Source organism: Ascaphus truei, chromosome 2, assembly GCF_040206685.1.
Source record: "Ascaphus truei isolate aAscTru1 chromosome 2, aAscTru1.hap1, whole genome shotgun sequence".
In the NCBI taxonomy this organism is placed as follows: Eukaryota; Metazoa; Chordata; class Amphibia; order Anura; family Ascaphidae; genus Ascaphus; species Ascaphus truei.
Window position 1 is genome coordinate 304,317,838 of NC_134484.1, and position 19,880 is coordinate 304,337,717.

The 19,880-nt window shown below is 42.4% G+C and overlaps 1 protein-coding gene across 7 annotated transcripts in view; it reads right to left on the minus strand.

Annotated features, from left to right (window-relative positions):
* Nucleotides 1–19,880, minus strand: part of ADCY1 (adenylate cyclase 1) — a 747,796-nt gene that overhangs the window by 591,188 nt on the left and 136,728 nt on the right. For all 7 annotated transcript variants that reach the window (XM_075586430.1, XM_075586431.1, XM_075586432.1 and 4 more), the window contains one exon: nt 5,142–5,260. In XM_075586430.1, the coding sequence (XP_075442545.1) occupies nt 5,142–5,260 (119 nt within the window). The remainder of the gene's footprint in view (nt 1–5,141; nt 5,261–19,880) is intronic.

Genomic DNA, 19,880 nt, shown 5'->3' on the forward strand with positions numbered 1-19,880 from the left:
GATAAGTTTGCGTAGCTTAGTGAATCCCGCAGAAGGGCAGGATTCAGCGCAAACAGCTGATCGTACGAGCAAAGTTGGACTTTGAAAAAAGTCAGTTTTAGAGCGCAAAATGCCTGTTAGCGCGGCTCTGTGAATCGCGCTCGGCGGAACATCACGTTTTAAGAGCACTTTGCGGTCTTAAAACGACTTATCACAGCTTTGTGCATAGCCCCCATAGTCATAAATGCAAAACAACATGGATAGATAGATGTTTTGTGCCCTCAGCAAGTAAAATGAGATGTACACATAAATGGGTGCAAAATTATCACAGAAAAAACAATTTAGGAAGAGAGAAAATATGATGGATAATAGAGTATTTATAAAAAAAAACTACGAACTATTCTCAGAAAAATCGTAATCTGAAAAATATACTGGAAAAAGTATATGAAAAAACAACAAAGGGCAGAGAGGGATCGAACACCAGAGCATGAAACAAACATCAGGATTGGGCCAACAGGCACAGACCCACAGAGTAGATTCAGTTTATGTGTGCCAGTATATCAATATCCTCATTTAGACTGAGCGGAGCCAAAGATTTGATGGTATAAATACAATAGCTTTTTTTTCTTGCTAGCTCCCTCTCTGTGTCACCACCTCTCCAATTTACAGATATTATTTCGAGTCTTTTATACTTCAACAAGGTGTGATTTTGATTGTGATTAATTTTGAAGTGTCTTGTTTTTCAAACCCGATCCTGTTTCGTGCATGCTCCAGTATCCTTCTCCAAGCTGACTCTTTGTACGTCCTGTATATGAGACACCACAAGGACATTCTAGATAATATACAACATAAGTTGTAGTGCAAATTATACAGTGCTTTATCTCATGTGGTTCTCTAAGGTTTCTATTGATAAGAAACTGTCTATCAGGATGTACTGTAACAGTCTACATGCTAGGCAACTACCACATGCAAAAGTTCCCTTTGTATCGGGAAGCCATGTTAAATTGGTGACTAATCAGTGGTTCAAAAATGTCATTGGGTGCCAATATATTTGTGAAATTACGTGATTTTCTAAAAATGACCCCGGGTTTATTATCAATAATGGAGCCTAATATGGGGTCATTACTAAGTATTTCCCAGTGCTTGTTGATTATTGACTTTATTTGTTTTCCTTGGGAATTATTTGGTGATGAATGGAACACTCACTCAATGGTTATTTGTCTGATTGTTTACAGCCAAAGTATTTACTACATTAACCCCTGCTTCTTCATCTACTGCATTATCATATCTTTCATATTGTGTGACCACCACATATTGTTTTCCCTGAATAAGTAGTTTTTGTCTATTCATCCCTCTAGTTTTATTTAATGCAGTGTCGAAAATAGAACTAGAATGACCTCTATCAATGAATTTAGCATAGAGTGCATGTGCCTGCTCCTCAAATATGGTGTTATCATTGCAATTTCTTTTCAAAAGAATGAACTGGTCAAGGGGTATGTTATCTATCCAGCCTCTATAGTGGTTGCTAGAGGCCTACAGGAAACTATTTGCATCAACCTCTTTAAAGAATGTACAGGTGTTCACCAACCCATCTGGTAGAGCCTCCGAACGGTCTAGAAAGTCTATCACTTTTTTATCTTGTTTAAAAGTAAAGACCAAATTGTCATCATTCTGATTAATGTGTGCCAGGAAGGTATCAACAGACGCCTCCTCGCCCTTCCAGACGATGAGGACATCATCGATAAACCTTTTCCACATAACTTTTTATCTGAGAAAGGATTGGAAGTATGGACACAACGGTGATCCCAGCTACCCATATATAAATTGGCTTAGCTGGGAGCAAATCGTGTACCCATAGCTGTACTGCATAATTGTAGATAGTACCAATCCAAAAAAAGAAAGTTGTTATGAGTCACTAATTTAACATGGCTTCCCGATATACCAAAGGGACATTTTGCATGTGGTAGGTGCATAGCGTGTAGACTGTTATATCCTGATAGAAAGTTTCTTATCAATAGAAGCCTTAGGCCCGGGCCATAGAGGTGTGGGGAGAGCGGAGGCGCGCTAATGCTGAGGCTCGCCTGCTTCAGTCAGCGCGATTGCACGGACTTGCAGGCGAGCCAGCGTGCAAGAAGGGAGCCGGGGGGAGGTGGTTGGAGGCGGGGCAGTGACGATGCTGGGCCAATCGCCCGCGACGCACTGAAGTCAATGACACGGCGCCGACGTCACGGCGCCGTGATGTTGACGCTGCTGTGCAGTGATTGGAGGTTTTCAGCCAACAGCACGCAGAAAAACAGCTTGGCGCTCGGCTGAATCCTCCAACGCCTCAGCACGCCTGCGGACGCTCACGTGAGCCCCCTCTCAAGGCATCCTCATTGAGGATGCAGGGGCTCAGCGCGGAGCGTCCGCACGCCTCAGCACGGCTGGTCCATCTATGGACGCAGCCTTAGAGAACTACATGAGATAAAGCACTGTATCATGTGCACTATGTTGTATATTATCTAGAATGTCCTTGTGGTCTCTCATATTTAGGACTGACAAAGAGGCAGCTTAGGAGAAGGATAGTGGAGCATGCACAAAACATCAGGATCCGGTTTGAAAAACATAGTGTATCAAGACACTTATAAATTCATCACAATCAAGATCACACCTTGTTGAAATATAAAGGACTCAAAATAATATCTGTAAATGGGAGAGGTGGTGACAGAGAGAGGGAGCTAGCAAGAAAAGAAAGCTACTGGATTTATATAATGAAATTTGTGGCTACTCTTGGTCTAAATGTGGATATTGATATACTGGCACACATAAATTGAATCTACTCTGTGGGTTTGTGCCTGTTGGCCTGATCCAGATGTTTCTGTTTCATGCTCTGGTGTTCGATCCCCCTGTGCTCTTTGTTATTTTTTCATATACTTTTTCCTATATATTTTTCAGATTACGATTTTTCTGAGTATAGTCTGTAGTTTTTCTTATAAATACTCTATTATCCATCATATTTTCTCTCTCCCTGAATTGGGTTTTTGGTGATGATTTTGCACCCATCTGTGTACATCTCATTTTACTTGCTGTGGGCACAAAACATCTATCCATGTTTTGCCTTTATGACTATATGTTTAAACAACACACTAATAGTTTGTGGGGGATTCTCCCCCTGCTTTCTTTTTTTTGCTGTTCTCTACTCTCTCCAGATGATTCGGACTTCAGATATTTATCTGTCTATTTCTAACTTATGATTTAGGTAGCTCTCGCCTTAGATAATTGTTTTTGTTTTAAAATCTATCATGCGATTACTATGTGTTTTTTTGTAATTGTATACATTATGTATGTTAATTATGCACACGTGTTTAATGTATTTTTAACCAAACAGCCGATTACAAGACTGGTTTAAGGCATTATGGGAATATGACACTACACACCCTGAAGAAGTGACTGTGTGTCACGAAACGCATTGGAGTTTATTGTTATTTGGAGTATCCTTATAATTATTAGGCATTCTATGCTCATACGAGTCTTTCCTGAACTTTCTTGAAGTTGCATATAATAAATATGCAGAGACACGTCTACTTTTTTCTGCCTCCTACTACTGTGATGTAGATGCTGAGACACAGAGGATCCGCTGTAGTTTTCTCGGCGGCTGTGGCGGCGATCAGCTGGAGTCTGTGACGCTTTGGACATCATTCTGTGATTGAGCCTATCGGTGTGAGGCTTCCCTCTCCCTCCCCCTAACAGAGGAGTACACCGGAAGAGCAAAAGGCTATCGTATATGCACTGTTCCCCGTGACTACATCTTATGAGGCAACGGATTCGGCAACAGCTGATCTTTACCTAAGCTGGTGGTCCGATTACCCTGGTGGTATGGTAATGTGGAGGTGAATACCAGCGACACCCCTGGAGCTAGATCAGAGCCTGTGATAGAGGACGGATGACCATCCAGTCCGTGAGGATTCTGTGTAGCAACTGTGGGAGCGTCTCATTCATATTGGTTACTGCACCTACATGCCTATTAGAATTTTTTATTCTGTACTGTACGTGCATATCTTACCTTTTTTTTAAAATGCATTAATTTTATATACTACACTATGAGGGTCTTGCGCTTTCTTTTTTCTTTATTTCTTTAGTAGGTGTTGTCCTGACATCAGCCTATCCAGTATAGCAGCAGACCCTCCATTCCTAAGAGAAGGTTTTTTGCACTATTTTTTGCATTGCGTTATTTCTTTATTTTACAAACACATTCACACATTTGTATAACACACTGTTTATTTGTATACAAATTACATGTAATTAATTTGTTGTGGTATATATTAGCACTATTACATAATCACTGTTCATGTGTCTTATATGACCATTGTTGAAAATGTTATATTATATACACGAATTGTGGCGCTTGGACACTTTTTTATTCTAAGCATATCTATTGTGTTACAATTTACATTTCTGGCCAAGAACATTTTGGTATACAATGTTAGTAATTAATTCTGTTATTTTGAAAAGGTAACTAATAAAAGAAAATAATGCAAATACATTGAGAAGGCGTTTTACAAAGTAAATGTCTGCTTAAGGAAAAAAAATATTGTATTAGTATTTTTCATCCAGGGGCACCCTGGTGTGCCACAATCCTCTAGCAAGGAAGCCACAGCCCCTGGTGGAGACACTCTGCCTGGTGCTCAGCAGATGCACCCGCGCCATTCAGAGATATAGAGACTGTGATTTGCCTGTCCTCTCCGAGATCAGAAAAGAGAAGAAAGAGGAGAGGCGAATCATAGTCTCCATGTCTGCGGAAAGTGCGGGACGCAGGTGACATGTTTTAGGTGTGTGGGAGAATGTGGTATATGTTTGAACGTAGAATTAGTGAGTGAGGCCTGATTAACATGAGTTCCCCATCTTATCCAGGAGTGCCTCATCTCAAAAAAGGTTGAAAACCACTGCTCTTAAATACTGCGTATGTAAACTGGCCCCCATTAAAGATTGCAAACCACCCCCTCTAGAAATCAAACAGAAAAAATATATTTTTGTAGACCTACAGTACCACTGAAAATTATCTTTATAACATTTGTATATTTTACAGTCACTGCATGTCACTATACAGTATTTGTACCGTATTGTTATTTATATATTTAGTGATATCTACTTGAATACATTTTATACATTGATGTCAATCCTACCTAACGTTGTCATGTCTTTGAATGTAAATCTTATGGAAAATTCTTTCAGGTGGCTTCAGAAAATCTTCCTTCATTTCCATAGCAACATTCCTGGGTAAGAGGCTCATTAGGAGACGTTCCTAAAAGAAAAAAAACATTTATGATATAATGATCTGTCCGACTCTACCCACACCATCACAATCTTTTCCAGTATAAAAGCTTTTCAAATAATTGAGGAACTTTTAACATTAATAAAGCTTAAAGGAAATAAGTACATATGATAGTGTCCTTTTGTTTAAAGTTGAATTTAGCTCTCTATCACTCTCCAGTGAACTAGACTTGCAGTGAATGGATTTTTAGAGCATCCTTATCTGCATTTCAGGATTTAATGGAGAGCTAAACAAATGTATGTAAAATAAAGAATATCGATATATTGTATTAAATGTTTTATTTAAATCTATCAATGTATGTCTGCACCTAGATTAATAATTTAAGAGTATATGATTGATGTTCCCTTACATATACACTGAGAGATTTAATTTTTATATTTGGTATTTAATTGGTTGGGTCATTTTATATAATCAGTACTGGACAGTATAAATAGATTGCAGAATAAAGCACTGTTGAGCATGATCATGCCAAACAATGCTTGTAAGCAATGTTTGATCACAGCTGTTTGATTGAAGTTTAGTCTGGTTGAAGTGCAGTTGGATTAAACCAGAAAGAGAGAGATTTAAACATGAATGTAACATTGATTTAGAAAACATTGTTCATTTTGGACACCTAATCATAAAAAAAAAAACATTCTAAAAAGGGCTGAAAAGAGCCACCAAAACAATAAAGTAATAGAACTTCTGAGAGAAGAGTATCCAAATTAACATTGTCACATAAAAAAAGATAAATTTAAGACGATACATGGATATGTTGAATACATTAAAATATTGGCATGGGAAAAATCTGATTGTGAGTTATTTCTTTTTTTTTAAACTGTTAACAGATGAAGTTGTCCTTACTGTTTTTGACGCAGTGACCAAAACTCCGGAAAAATACGATACTAGGGAAGGGGGTGCCAGGAAGTCGCAGCTGGGGGGTTAATTTCTTACAATGGGTCCCCCACAGCATTAATCCTTACAGGTCACATTGGGCATGGTCACAAGGCCACATGCAATTGAGGAGCCGAAAACAGTAAGGATGTCTACATCTGTATTTAAAAAAATGTCCAATTATATTTTCTGAAAAGTAGGAATGGGACACCAAAAGGAAATGGGAAAGAGGAGGGAAGATTGGTATAAGTATTTTGGTACATTCAAGTTATTAATTTATACATTCAATAACATATAACTTGCCAAATTAGAATTTAACAAAGGTTGAACTTAATGGACATATACTGTATGGAAAAATAGCTTGCAACCATGCAAGGCACAGACCACAATGCTCTGTTTATTCACTTAATGTGGCATTAAACCTATCTTAACAGAGATGAGCCAAATTTTCACAAAATCTGAATATGCAGTGGATTAACCAATTCCTTTCATCCTACAAATTCCACAAATCAGTCTAAAAAAGGCCAATAATTTTTTTCCCCCTTATCACTGAAAATTTGTCTGAAGGATTTGTGATCCGAATCTGCAAACGGAATCCATATCCACACACGGTATATGAATCCACAACTTGAATTATTTTGGGAGGAGAAGTAGATAAATAGAAGTGCAGCCTCCTGCTTAAGCCATTGTGTTGTAGACTGGGTTTTGCTGTGGGTTGGTTAGGATGCTGATGCTTTAGTACTATAGATCAAACATTTATAAATTATTTACTTATTAAAACTTTGCTTAACCATTAACCTGTGATTGACTTGATTGACCCCTGTCTGTGTAAGTCTAGTCCACTCGCACAATTGTGGCGTTCCTGGCCTCAGTGTCCTGTACTTATGTACTGTTTCTGTGTCTAATACATACATGTTATAGCAGTATATTTAAGTAATAATCCCCTCAGAACAGGGCATTACTGGCCAATAATGCCCTGGCTGGAAGAGTTGAAGGCCCGAGGCGAAGCCGAGGGACTTTAACCCAGCCAGGGCATTATTGGCCAGTAATGCCCTGTTCTGAGGGGATTATTACTATTCTAGGCTAAATGTAGGCTTTTTTTTCATAAATAATAGACACTTTTGTATAGTTATATAGATTTTTTTAATTAAAATAAAATGGTAAATACATTAAACCACTTCTATATACACCTACACTGCAGCTATCTATATCCACACACTGCCGCACCCTCTGTACACACACACACACACACACACCCTGCAGCTCTACACGCGCACACACACACACCAGCTCTATACACACACAAACTGCTGCTACACACACGCTGCTGCTGCTGCTGCAACACACACATACAACACAACAGCACACCACACACACACTGCTGCTGCTACACCTATAAATACTGCTGCTGACACTGACAAACACACACACACACACACACACTGAAGCTCTACACACACACACCAGCTCTACACACACACATACAACACAACAGCACACCACAAACACAGTGCTGCTGCTACACCCATAAACACTGCTACTGACACACACACACACACACACACACACAAACTGCAGCCACAACCAAACTGCAGACAGCCACTTACTTACTTTGCAGACACCCCCACACTTAACTGAATCTGCTCAGTCACTCAGTCAATCTCTCAGTAAGCTCTGTTTCACAAAGGACGGGGAGGAGTCAACCCGTGGCTGATACTTTCTGACCAATCCCCTGCCCTGTCTCAGAGCTGTTCTGAAAGCTGATTGGCTGGAAATAAAAACATTGAAAATATACACAATGCAAGCAGCAAAAATTCTGGGCATTACTGATTGGATAATGCCCGGACTTTTAACCAATCAGAGAGCAGGGTTTTCAATAATGCCCGGAATTTTACTGCTTTAGCTTATAATTAATAATAATACAATTTTAATAACAACAATACTGTCTCAATTTTTTTTAATGAGGGTCAATGTAGTTTCTATCAATTATCTGCACTTAGGGCCTTATTCAGAAAGCCTCGATAAGGCCCTTATCGAGCACTTATCGACCAAAATGGCTACTGGTATTCAGATAGCCTCGATAAGTGCTCGATAACGGCCTGTATCGACGCAAAATATTTATCTCCATCCGAAATTCGCTGACTGAGCAGCGATCAGGCCCTTATCGACCATTTTCGGAGGGTTGATAAACTCCCGCTATTCAGAGAGCCGCGAGTCGGGTGTCGCGGCCCATCGCAGCCCATCGCAGGCTTAAAAAACAATTTTCTCCCCAAATCCACTTCCCCACAAAATTGTTGGGCAATTGGTGGGGAAATGCCTCGATGAGCTGCGATGGGTCGGGACTTAGAAGAAATCAGGCCCCTTTCCTGCCTCGGATTGATGCCGGGGGTCTCCGGAGCTGATAGCCATTAATAGCAGCTCCGGACCCCCCCGGCATGCATCCGAGGCAGGAAACATGAATGTACAGCAACTTCATTACCTTAGCGGCTAACCGCTAAGGCAATGAAGGGGTTAAACACCCGTGCCAGGCTTACTGTAAGAAACATACAGTACAATACAATACAGTGGCTATCGGGGGTGGGTGAAGGGGGAATTTGGCCCTTAGTGGCTGTTTAGGCATTGCAGGGGGGTTGCGGGGGGATTTAACCCCTTCAGTACCTTAGCGGTTAATACCGCTAAGGTAATAAAGGGGTTAACCCAACCGCTACCCCCCCGCAAGGTCTAAACACCCATCCTTAGGGCTAATACCCCCTTCAATCACCCGTGAGGCCTAAGCACCCACCCCAGACTGACTATACCCACCCTATACCCATTGAGTAGTATAGTGGTACATCATACCCATATAATAATAATATGGGCATGATAAGCCTCTATAGCACTCAATGGGCACCCTAATAAAAATACAGTAATACACAAGACACACAGTAATAAAACCTAACTATACTCCCAAAAAACACACTTCACTAAATAAAATCAGTAGCCAGCTAATCCAATCAATAGAAGCAATTACAACATCAACAATGAATTAATTAAACCATTACCCAATCAAACCAATTAATCCCTAAAGCAACTCAAAATGAATAGTAACACTAACCAATGTAAACAATGAATTAATCCTACAGTAATTAATGCAACCATTAAAAGACAAATAAATACATTAAAACTATCTCAGAAGTATCCATAAAACACATTAGCTAACATAATATAACTTTAAGTACAAGCGAACACCAATCGCAAACCTTTTAATACATTAACCATAAACAAACAATCACATCCACATCAATAACAAGCGAGAAATGCCCCCCAAATATTGGCATAATAATGTATTAATCTGTACCCAAAAGAGGTACAGATTAATATATTAGCAGTCAATGTGCCTCCCCCAAAAAATCAAAAAACACACCCAAAAAATAGACCTGTAAAAAGAAACATTTACAAACATAGAATATCTTACTTACCATTAGAAGCGGTGGCCCTCCGACTCCCGGGGTAACAGGAAGCTCACGTACCTTGAAGGCCTCCAACAGCATCCGATGCCATCATCCATCAGGATCCGGCTCAGGTACCCCAAACTTCTTTTTTCTTTCTTTAATCACCGTCTTCTATCTTCATCTGTAACCATATCTTGTTGTTCTTTATCTTCTTTCTTCATCTGTCAATCCATAAAACCCCATGTTAAATCCCAGCCGATGCTGTCTCGTCGGCTTCTTGGGCTCAAATGAGGCGTCACGGCCTTAAATATGGCTTGTGACGTCACATTTACCCTCACAATGGTTAACAGCCACCTGATTGGCTGTTAAAACCATGTGCAGACTAAAAAATTTTTTTTTTTCTGTGACGTCACTTAAAGGGAATGATGCCAGCCAATCAGAATGGCTGTGCTTCATTTACCTTTAACATGACGTCAGTAAATCCAAGATGGCCACTGTGTCACAAGGTATTTCAGCCAATCAGAGTGTGGGGACCAATTCCACACTGGTTGGAGGCCTTCTGCTGTTGGAGGCCTTCAAGGTACGTGAGCTTCCTGTTACCCCGGGAGTCGGAGGGCCACCGCTTCTAATGGTAAGTAAGATATTCTATGTTTGTAAATGTTTCTTTTTACAGGTCTATTTTTTGGGTGTGTTTTTTGATTTTTTGGGGGAGGCACATTGACTGCTAATATATTAATCTGTACCTCTTTCGGGTACAGATTAATACATTATTATGCCAATATTTGGGGGGCATTTCTCGCTTGTTATTGATGTGGATGTGATTGTTTGTTTATGGTTAATGTATTAAAAGGTTTGCGATTGGTGTTCGCTTGTACTTAAAGTTATATTATGTTAGCTAATGTGTTTTATGGATACTTCTGAGATAGTTTTAATGTATTTATTTGTCTTTTAATGGTTGCATTAATTACTGTAGGATTAATTCATTGTTTACATTGGTTAGTGTTACTATTCATTTTGAGTTGCTTTAGGGATTAATTGGTTTGATTGGGTAATGGTTTAATTAATTCATTGTTGATGTTGTAATTGCTTCTATTGATTGGATTAGCTGGCTACTGATTTTATTTAGTGAAGTGTGTTTTTTGGTAGTATAGTTAGGTTTTATTACTGTGTGTCTTGTGTATTACTGTATTTTTATTAGGGTGCCCATTGAGTGCTATAGAGGCTTATCATGCCCATATTATTATTATATGGGTATGATGTACCACTATACTACTCAATGGGTATAGGGTGGGTATAGTCAGTCTGGGGTGGGTGCTTAGGCCTCACGGGTCAGGGTGGGTAGGTGATTAAGGGGTTAGGGACCATTAGAATGTATTTTTTTTCAATATATGCTTTCTGGCAACGGAGGACAGAGGGACCTGCTGTTGTGGTAAGTATAACTGTATTTATTTATTTTATTTATGTATGCGACTGCAGTGTTTAATAATGGGCAAATAATATATTATCCATATCTGGATAATAGTTAATTTGCCCATTACTGTACTGTATGGATTTGGACAGGGGGGAGGGGGGGTGGGGGGCGTGTATTGATGTGTTTTTACATATTTATTTAAATATACATTCCTTTAATAGTGTAGAGGTGCAGGGGGTCTCCGGAGCTGAACCATGTTATTTTTGTGTCCAGGGACCCCCTGCTTCCCGAGATACAGGCCCCATTATGGGGTGCCGGTATCCCTCTGCATTGAAATGTCCCGCGTCACGTGACCGGGACATTTCCTTGCATAGGAGATACCAGCACCCCATAAAGAGGCCTGTATCTCGGGAAGCAGGGGGTCCCTGGACACAAAAATAACATGGTTGAGCTCCGGAGACCCCCTGCACCTCTACACTATTAAAGGAATGTATATTTAAATAAATAAATTTCGGGCGACATTTCCGCTGGGAGAGGCGGCTCTCTCAGAGCCGCTCTCTCTGCAGCAGAAATGAATCGCTGGTTTTTGCCTTTGCAGAGGCTCGAGGCTCTCGCTGGCAGCAACTCGCCAGGTTTGGCCATTCTGCTATCACAGGTATTCGAGCCTTTCTGAATACCGTGATAGCAACGGCCAAAAAACATTCATTTGAAAATCCCTGGCGAATTTTTTTATGAATGTTCTCTGAATAAGGCCCTTAGTGAGCGTCAGATCACTGGAGCCAGCAGCCACTGCCATTACATTAATATAGTTGCTACCTTGGGTACCACTACCAGTTCAGCAGCAGCAGCCACAGTCATACCTATATAGTTATCTAGTTTATCTAGTTTGTTATTATTTGTTAATTAACATTACATAGTACATCACCATGCAATATATCCAGTTCACACACACACACCTGATCATTTACCCCACCACACCAATGCCATCACTGGTTAATTTATAATAATAATAGTCATAAATATAAATATATCCAATTAGAATACAATCTACTAAATTAAACTACCGGTTAAATTGGGTTGCTTGCTTCAAGGGCTTCCTGCTAGCTGTTTAGCTTGCTTTATAAAACTTGTAGTATTTAACTGTGGCTGACTCTGTCTGTGTCTCCAGTACCAGTATAATTGCCTGGTCTCAGTGGTCTTGTTCTTTACTTAATCATTGTGTGTGTATATGTATGTATGTATGTATGTGTGTGTATCTATATATATATATGAATCACATACATATGATACTTACATTCAGGTAAGTAGAAAAAACTTTATTCACATAGAAAATACAAGGCACTGCATCCAACGTTTCGGTCAGCAGAACGTGACCTTCTTCAGGGATGTAAAAGGTATTCTACTGTGTATTTTTGTCATTGGGATGTAGCATTGGGCTTCTGTGTTGTTTCTATATATACATACGTACGTATGTATGTATGTATGTATGTATGTATGTGTAGCCCCGAGGTAAAATTACACTTTCTGGCCCCCCTCTGCGAGTGCCGTGTGGTAGCGGGTGCCGCCGGAGGCTGCGACGGACCCGCCGGCACTTCGCGAGGGTGGGGGCCAGTGCAGGGAGCAGAGCGTTGCTCTGAGGTGCAGGCCGGTTGCCGTGGACGCGATCGGGCCGTCGCTAAGGCCGCGATCGCGTTGCCACCGGCCCGGCGGCTTGTGCAGAGGGCGCCGCCATTGCGCGTTAGTTCGCGCATGCGCAGTAGGCAGAAAGCGCAGGGAAGGCCCCAGAGAGATCGCGCGAGAGTAGGAAAGGGGAGAGAGAGGTTGCGGCGGCCATTAGGCGTTCGCGCATGCGCGGGAGAAGCGTGCACGCGGCCCCAATGCTTAGGCAGCCTCCTGGGAACTACAACTCCCAGGAGGCATAGGGAGATAGGCACCAGGTGCCTGATAGCGGCCAATAGGGCTGGAGGAAGCTCAGCCCGGGAATATAGATACATTTCCCGGGCTTTGCAGAGGCAGTCAGGCAGAGGAAGGAGTAGGAAGGGTGTAGGGAGCGCGTGGCTCCTGCACCAGGTAAGGGTTCTCCTTAGGTCCCCAGGCAGGCCCCAATTCCCGGTAAGGGCAGGGGGTAACTGAAGAGGGACGGCCCTAGATAAGGAGGTCACCCTTAGGTGTGAGAGGTGCAGGTTTGGCAGTGCCACAGCGGGTAGTGCTGTGCGCACTGGCAAATAGGCACAGAGTGCGTGCAGTGGATTATTGCTGCGGGTATCCAGGTGGCGGTGTACGATTGCCAGCTGTGTGTGTGTCGCTGTATGTGCTGGGCGCAGTGTGTGCAGCGTGTGTGAATGTCTGCAGGCTGACGGTGAGAGCTGTGTGTCTGCTGCAGGCTGTTAGGAGTAGCGAGTAGCTAGTGGTTAGGGAGGATTAGGGACGTGGGTAGCTAGGGGAGTGGGGCAGGTTATTACTCCACAGGCCCTAGGAGTTTTCCCCAAGCCACCCCAGGTTGCGGTTCATCAGGGACAGGCCCTAGGTTAGGGTTCCTGTCACGTTAGGGTTAGTTAGGAAGAGATAGGGATAGCGGCGGTTGCTGTTCCCGTGATTCGGTTGCTGTTACCGTGAGACGGTTGTGTTCCCGTGAAGCGGTGGGACCCTCGTTGGGGTTCCTGGAGAAGTACCTGGATAGGATCAGACGGATGCATCGCACGTCTGACCCTTTGAGAAGAGTGTTGCAGGCCCGAGCATCGGAGTGCTCGGAAGGTACCTCTGTATTATATGTGCACCAACAGGCCTATTAGTTCATAGTGACTGCGCAGTCACCCACGACCTCCGTAGGAGTATGGGACATTGGATGTGGGGGATTACAGGACACTGGGTGGGAACACCGGACATTGGGCCTGAGGTGATAAGGTTATGATGTTATGTAATGTGTGATATGTGTGTTAGTAAAGTGTTAGTTATTGTTTTATCGCATACGTGTGTTATTGTATTTCTTACCCAGGGCTATCTTTCATAACGGGGATCCTGGGTAAGTGGAGGCGCTGCACCAGGTAAATGGTAAGGGTTTCCCCAGGTTCCCAGTTAGCGGAGGCTCAGATCTCCTGGAGCCACAGGTGTGATACAGTTACCAGTAGTCCCTTAGAAGAGGTGTGCCGCAAGGAAAGGGACCGATTAGACCACAAGGGGCCAATGTGAGATTGGGTGGGTCAGGCCGGTTCACAAAAAGGGCTACATATGTATGTATGTATGTATGTATGTATATATATATAATGTATATAATGTATATAATGTATATATATAATAAAGTACATTTATTTGATAGTAGTGGAGTGTCTTGTGGCTGGGGTCTCAGGAGGTTTGTGGGTGACGATGTGTGGAGAACTGTGTGCTGCTGCCACTTGCCAGTACCAGGCAGGCAAGTAGGTCTAGTAAACAAAATATATAGTGAGCAACTAATAAACCTCTAATATAATCAGTGATACAATGTGTATTAACATATACCCTTCTAATTTTTACTCAACTGGTAAAACCACAAAAAACCACAGTGTGAAAAAATAAAAAATAAATTTTTTATACATAACCGTGTAATGTGATGTAGAAAGCGTCTGCTGCTATTAAACAGGGGGTGGCTCGGCACCCCCCAAACACTGAAGATATGGAGACAAAAAAACAGCGCACAACGCAAATAGTGAAGTATGAAAGTAACAAGTGTATATTAAAATAGGGGATAAATATTCTGCGTACATAAAGGTATTAGGACATAAACATTGAGTGTGTTAAACACACAAGTTACCACTCGGCGGCCGCTCATACAGGAGTCAGGAGTATGTTTCCCTTGGCAGGCGTCTGGGACAGCAGCTGCGATGCTTTTCCTTCCTAGGAACACCTTCCCTGATGAAGTAGTTGTGACTACGAAACATGTAGGATGTAATTGGTCCAAGTGTTTTATTGCTACTCTATCCTATGTGTGCAATTTGGGCACTTTAGAGACTTTTTTCCGCTTTTGCTGTGTACTTTTGAAATCGCCACTGTGACGTCACTTCGCAGCCAGTTCACCCCTGCTTGTGGCTGCACTAAACGGAGAGCTCTGCGAACCACCCAGGTCCTCACTGACCAATCCGGGGACCCTCAAAGTGCGTCTGCAGGCTGCAGATTGCCGATCCGTCTGGAGCCCAGCTGACCAGAGGGGAGTTTCCCACAGAGACGGTGACCGAATGCAGAGGTGTTCCTAGGAAGGAAAAGCATCGCAGCTGCTGTCCCAGACGCCTGCCAAGGGAAACATACTCCTGACTCCTGTATGAGCGGCCGCCGAGTGGTAACTTGTGTGTTTAACACACTCAATGTTTATGTCCTAATACCTTTATGTACGCAGAATATTTATCCCCTATTTTAATATACACTTGTTACTTTCATACTTCACTATTTGCGTTGTGCGCTGTTTTTTTGTCTCCATATCTTAAGTAGGTCTAGTATATACAGTAGCAGCAGATTAGTCTGTCTGACCATAGGCTAGCGATCAGCTGCAGCAAGCCTATTATAGCACTAGCAAATAAAACAAGTGAAGCAAACAAATAATAGCATGTCTATAAGTAATCCCAGTTTTAGTGGTTTGAAGTAGACGTGGAGAGGTAAGAAGAGGTGGATGTAGATTTGGTTGTGGTCATTGTGATGGTGCGGATGATGAATTGGATAAAGTTAAATCAGTGAAACGTGGTGCTGCTGGTGAACCTACTACTCATAACAAGTATAAAAAGGACAATTACTGTCGCGCCCCCTTTTATTCTCCAACATCTCCGCATTTTTCCGGGATTTTTTTTCGAATGCTACGCACTTCACCGGGTTCTCACCGGGTTCATGCCGCATTCATGCCGCATTCTCAGCCGCGTTTCATGCGCGGTCGACACGCAGTTGATGCGTTTATTGAGAATGGTTCGGATTTAATAGGTTGCAATTCTTCGCGTGTCCGCCAGATGGAAGATATTCATGAATTGTAATGCGCATGTGCTTCAGTAATGTGTCGACTTGCAGGTGTTTCGTTTAAAAAAAGATACCCCAGTGTGCTATTGTAAATTGGCCTTGAGACTGAAGGAAGAGGTTACAATAATGTATCAATTTAGGCTTTTCATATTAAAGAAAGACAAACACCAGTCTCTGTTATTCTCCAGAGTCAGTCCCGCCGCCATGAGTGTTCAAGTGCAGCCCGTGTTCCAAAAACCCGACAGAACGTACGCGTATTTAATATGGGCCACGATTAATGCAACAGATGATAAAATGGCAACAGTTGTTCAAATTTATCAGTATTTTATCGAAAACTATGACTTTTACAAATTTTCGCCAGCTCCTCATGTGTGGAAGCGTGCAATAAGGAAAAAGTTATATAGCGATCCATGTTTTTTTCGTATTGATACCGAATTTATTGTAGGGTATTGGTGTGTATCACCGGGTTTTTCCTGTATCTATGATCATGCAGATGGCGAAAGGTCGTGTTAAAACCAACTAAGAAACGACAGTCGCTGGCAAGCAATGCACCAGCACCAGCACCGGCTTCCAATAACGGTCCGACTGTCAGTGACAACCCTTGCTGTCTGTCCACGCACGGATACCTGCAGCCTGAGCTGTATAGTTTCGAGCAAGCTTGCATGTACCTAAGCGATTTAAAGCCTCATCAGCTGACTACAGGTGTAGTAGTCCCTGTCAACAACGTGTATGATCAAGAATACAGGACTGGCAGTGGCCCGGCGCCAGCTGATTGGGAAATTCTATGGTGAGTAATGTTGCCGTATTTTATTCTGTTTTTTTTATTTTGAAAATATCAATATCAGTGCGATTCAAAGGTCAAGCGATTCTTCTGTAAGCAATATCATTGGCTGAGCGGCTTCTACAGTAGATACTGCACAATTGGTGAAAAGCTAGGCGCATGCGCATTGGAAACTTCTTGAAATGCATATGCGTGTCATCACATCGACGGTAGGCGCATGCGCATGTGAACAGGAGACGCCCCCCGAGAAAATTATTGGTGGGACTGACTGGGAACTTCTTTGGGGAACTGACCATCACAGTAAAACTTTTATTTATTTTTTCCTCAGAAAAGAAAACTTTGTCATCTGATGGATATGGATGGATAATATCGCTTTGTATAACAATGCCTGCACATTGCAGAATCGGATTTAAAAAACCACGTACCGGAGTCTACAGTTTATTGGCCGTTGTTATTGATTAGGATAGAATACCAGAAACAGTATGCTGATGTTTTCAGACCGTACTGTATACAATGCTTTTTTTTATATACTGTATAATAAACCCGAGAAAATAAAAAGTACGCATTTATTCTACATGTATTACAAAACATATGTGTCTTCTATACCAGTACATACAGTACAGTATGTGTCTTGTATTTTTTTAAATACTCTTGTGATGTACAGTACTGAGCATGCCTACAGTATACAGTACAGTATGCCTGGACAGTAGTGTACATTCTAGAAACACTGTATTTTGTTACAGTATCAAAGGAGCCAATGGAACAATTTAAAACAAATCAACATTTTCTTTTATTGGTGGAGTAAGTACAAAAACATTTATTTACAAACACTGTACAATGTAAAAACATTTTAATTGCACAGCAATTCAAAACATCAACAGGTTTACTGCTAGCTAAAACATTTATGTACAGAAAGTAAAAACATTTACAGTCAGTCAGTATGGTTTACAGTCACATGTTGTTATTAAAAAAAATTCTTTATTCATAAAATATACAAAACGCAACATCTCCTTTATTAAAGTACAGCAAGTCAAAACATTTACAGTAGGATGGTGTGTAGAGCGGTGAGTCAGGCCTGCACAACTCCAGTCCTCGAGGGCCGCAAACAGGCCCGGTTTTCAGGGTAACCTTTGAAAACCGGGCCTGTTTGTTGCCCTCGGGGACTGGAATTGTGCAGGTCTTGTATACAGTAAACACAAACATTTATTTATTAATACAAGTTAAAACACACAACATCTCCTTTATTTAAGTACAGCAGGTCAAAACATGTACAGTACAGCACAACAGTATGGTTCTTACCTGTTTTAAAAAAATTCTTTATTCATACAGTAAAATATACAAAACGCAACATCTCCATTATTAAAGTACAGCAAGTCAAAACATTTTCGGTAGGATGGTGTGCAGAGCGGTCAGTCAGGCCTGCACAACTCCTGTCCTCGAGGGCCGCAAACAGGCCCGATTTTCAGGGTAACCTTTGAAAACCGGGCCTGTTTGTTGCCCTCGGGGACTGTAACAAAACATTTACAAAAAATAAACAGTTGAACACTTACGCAAATTTGTACCCCACCAGATTGTCATTCCATGGCCGATGCCATGTATGGCGCAAAATGCCATAAATGCAGTCTCGAACGCCTTTCATTAAAGGATCTGTCATTGAAAAAAAGCGCCGCAATTCCTCCAGAATAGTCTTTCTTAAATTGCCAGGAAGCGCCTTTTTTTCGCGATTTCCTTTATAGTTCACTTTGAACGCCCACTCGCAGTACATCAAGTAGGACACGTGGTGCTTAAAAAGTAATAAGGCATACTTGTAGGGTACACCAGCACTCATTACCCTATACTTCTCCCTGAGTGCCGGTGGCAGATCGCGCAGGATGATGTCGGTACCGTATCGCTGCAAGCGAATGTAGGTTGGGTTCTGGAAGCGGGTGTTCTTCTGTGAGCGGGTGTGCTTGTGGCGGCGGGCGAGGGTAGGTTGTCTGGGAGGAAGCTTTGCTCCTGTCTTGGTCGCCGTGTTGTCTCCTGGCGTGGTCTTGACGGGGTTGTCATGTTATACTCCTCCTCAACGGCATACATGTACACAAAACCTTCTGGTGGAGGGGGTGCGCTTGGTGATGGAAGGTGGTCGAAGGTCCCATTCATCACATCCATGCCACCCTCCCGCTCCGGCGTCGGGGATACATGAACACCGAGCAAATTATGTATCCTCGCTATGCCAGTCTCTATCTTCTCCATCCGTCGATCCATCTTCTCCATCCGTTGATCCATCTTCTGCATCCATTGATCCATATTTAGCATCCGTTGATCCATATTTAGCATGGTCTCCAGAAGCAGATCTATCTTTGCCAGCACAATAGAGTTCCTGGGGATATCCACACTTATCCCATTCAGCATTCGGTCTAACGAGCTGCTTCTTGTGCATGGCGTGCTGTGGACATCTGGGTGGATGGGTGCTACGGATTTCTGGGCGAGAAGCGGCAGAGTCATCTAAGCGCAATGGAGAAAGTGACCCGTGGATTTCAGGGGCACCGGTGGCAGCGTCGTCGAAGAGCAGTGGCGAAGGTGGCCAGTGGGTTTCCGGGAGGGCGGCGGCAGCGTCGAGGACGAGTAGTGGAGAAGACGGGCTGAAGATATCCAGGAGAGCGGCGGCAGAATCGTCGAAGCGTATTGAAGGAAGTGGTCTGCGGGTTCGATGGGTTGGCTGCCATTTGTTTTGCGTTGAGTGTACATCACCGTATTGCTTCTTGACATTATAAGGCTTACGTCTATTAAAACCCTTAGCCTTTGGGGTCAGCAGAAGGTTTTCTTTATTGGCCTTAGCCTGTCGCTTTGGCCTTGGCGTGGAAACGGCTGCCGCCTTTCGCTTTTTCTGTGTGATAGGCACGGCAGAGGCGAGTGGCTTCCTGCATCCGTAGAATCATAGTTGATCCATGGAAGCAGATGGCACAATGCAGTATCTGGACAAGGGCAAGTTCAGATAAAGATCATCTAGTGGTGGGCTATGCAAAGTGTGTAACCTTTTATGCATGGAGACGAGGCACAGGTGTTGAAAGTGGGCGTACTCAAATGTGAGTCATTAACGTATAAAATACACCATCCATTTTGTGGATTCACTGCACATTGAAT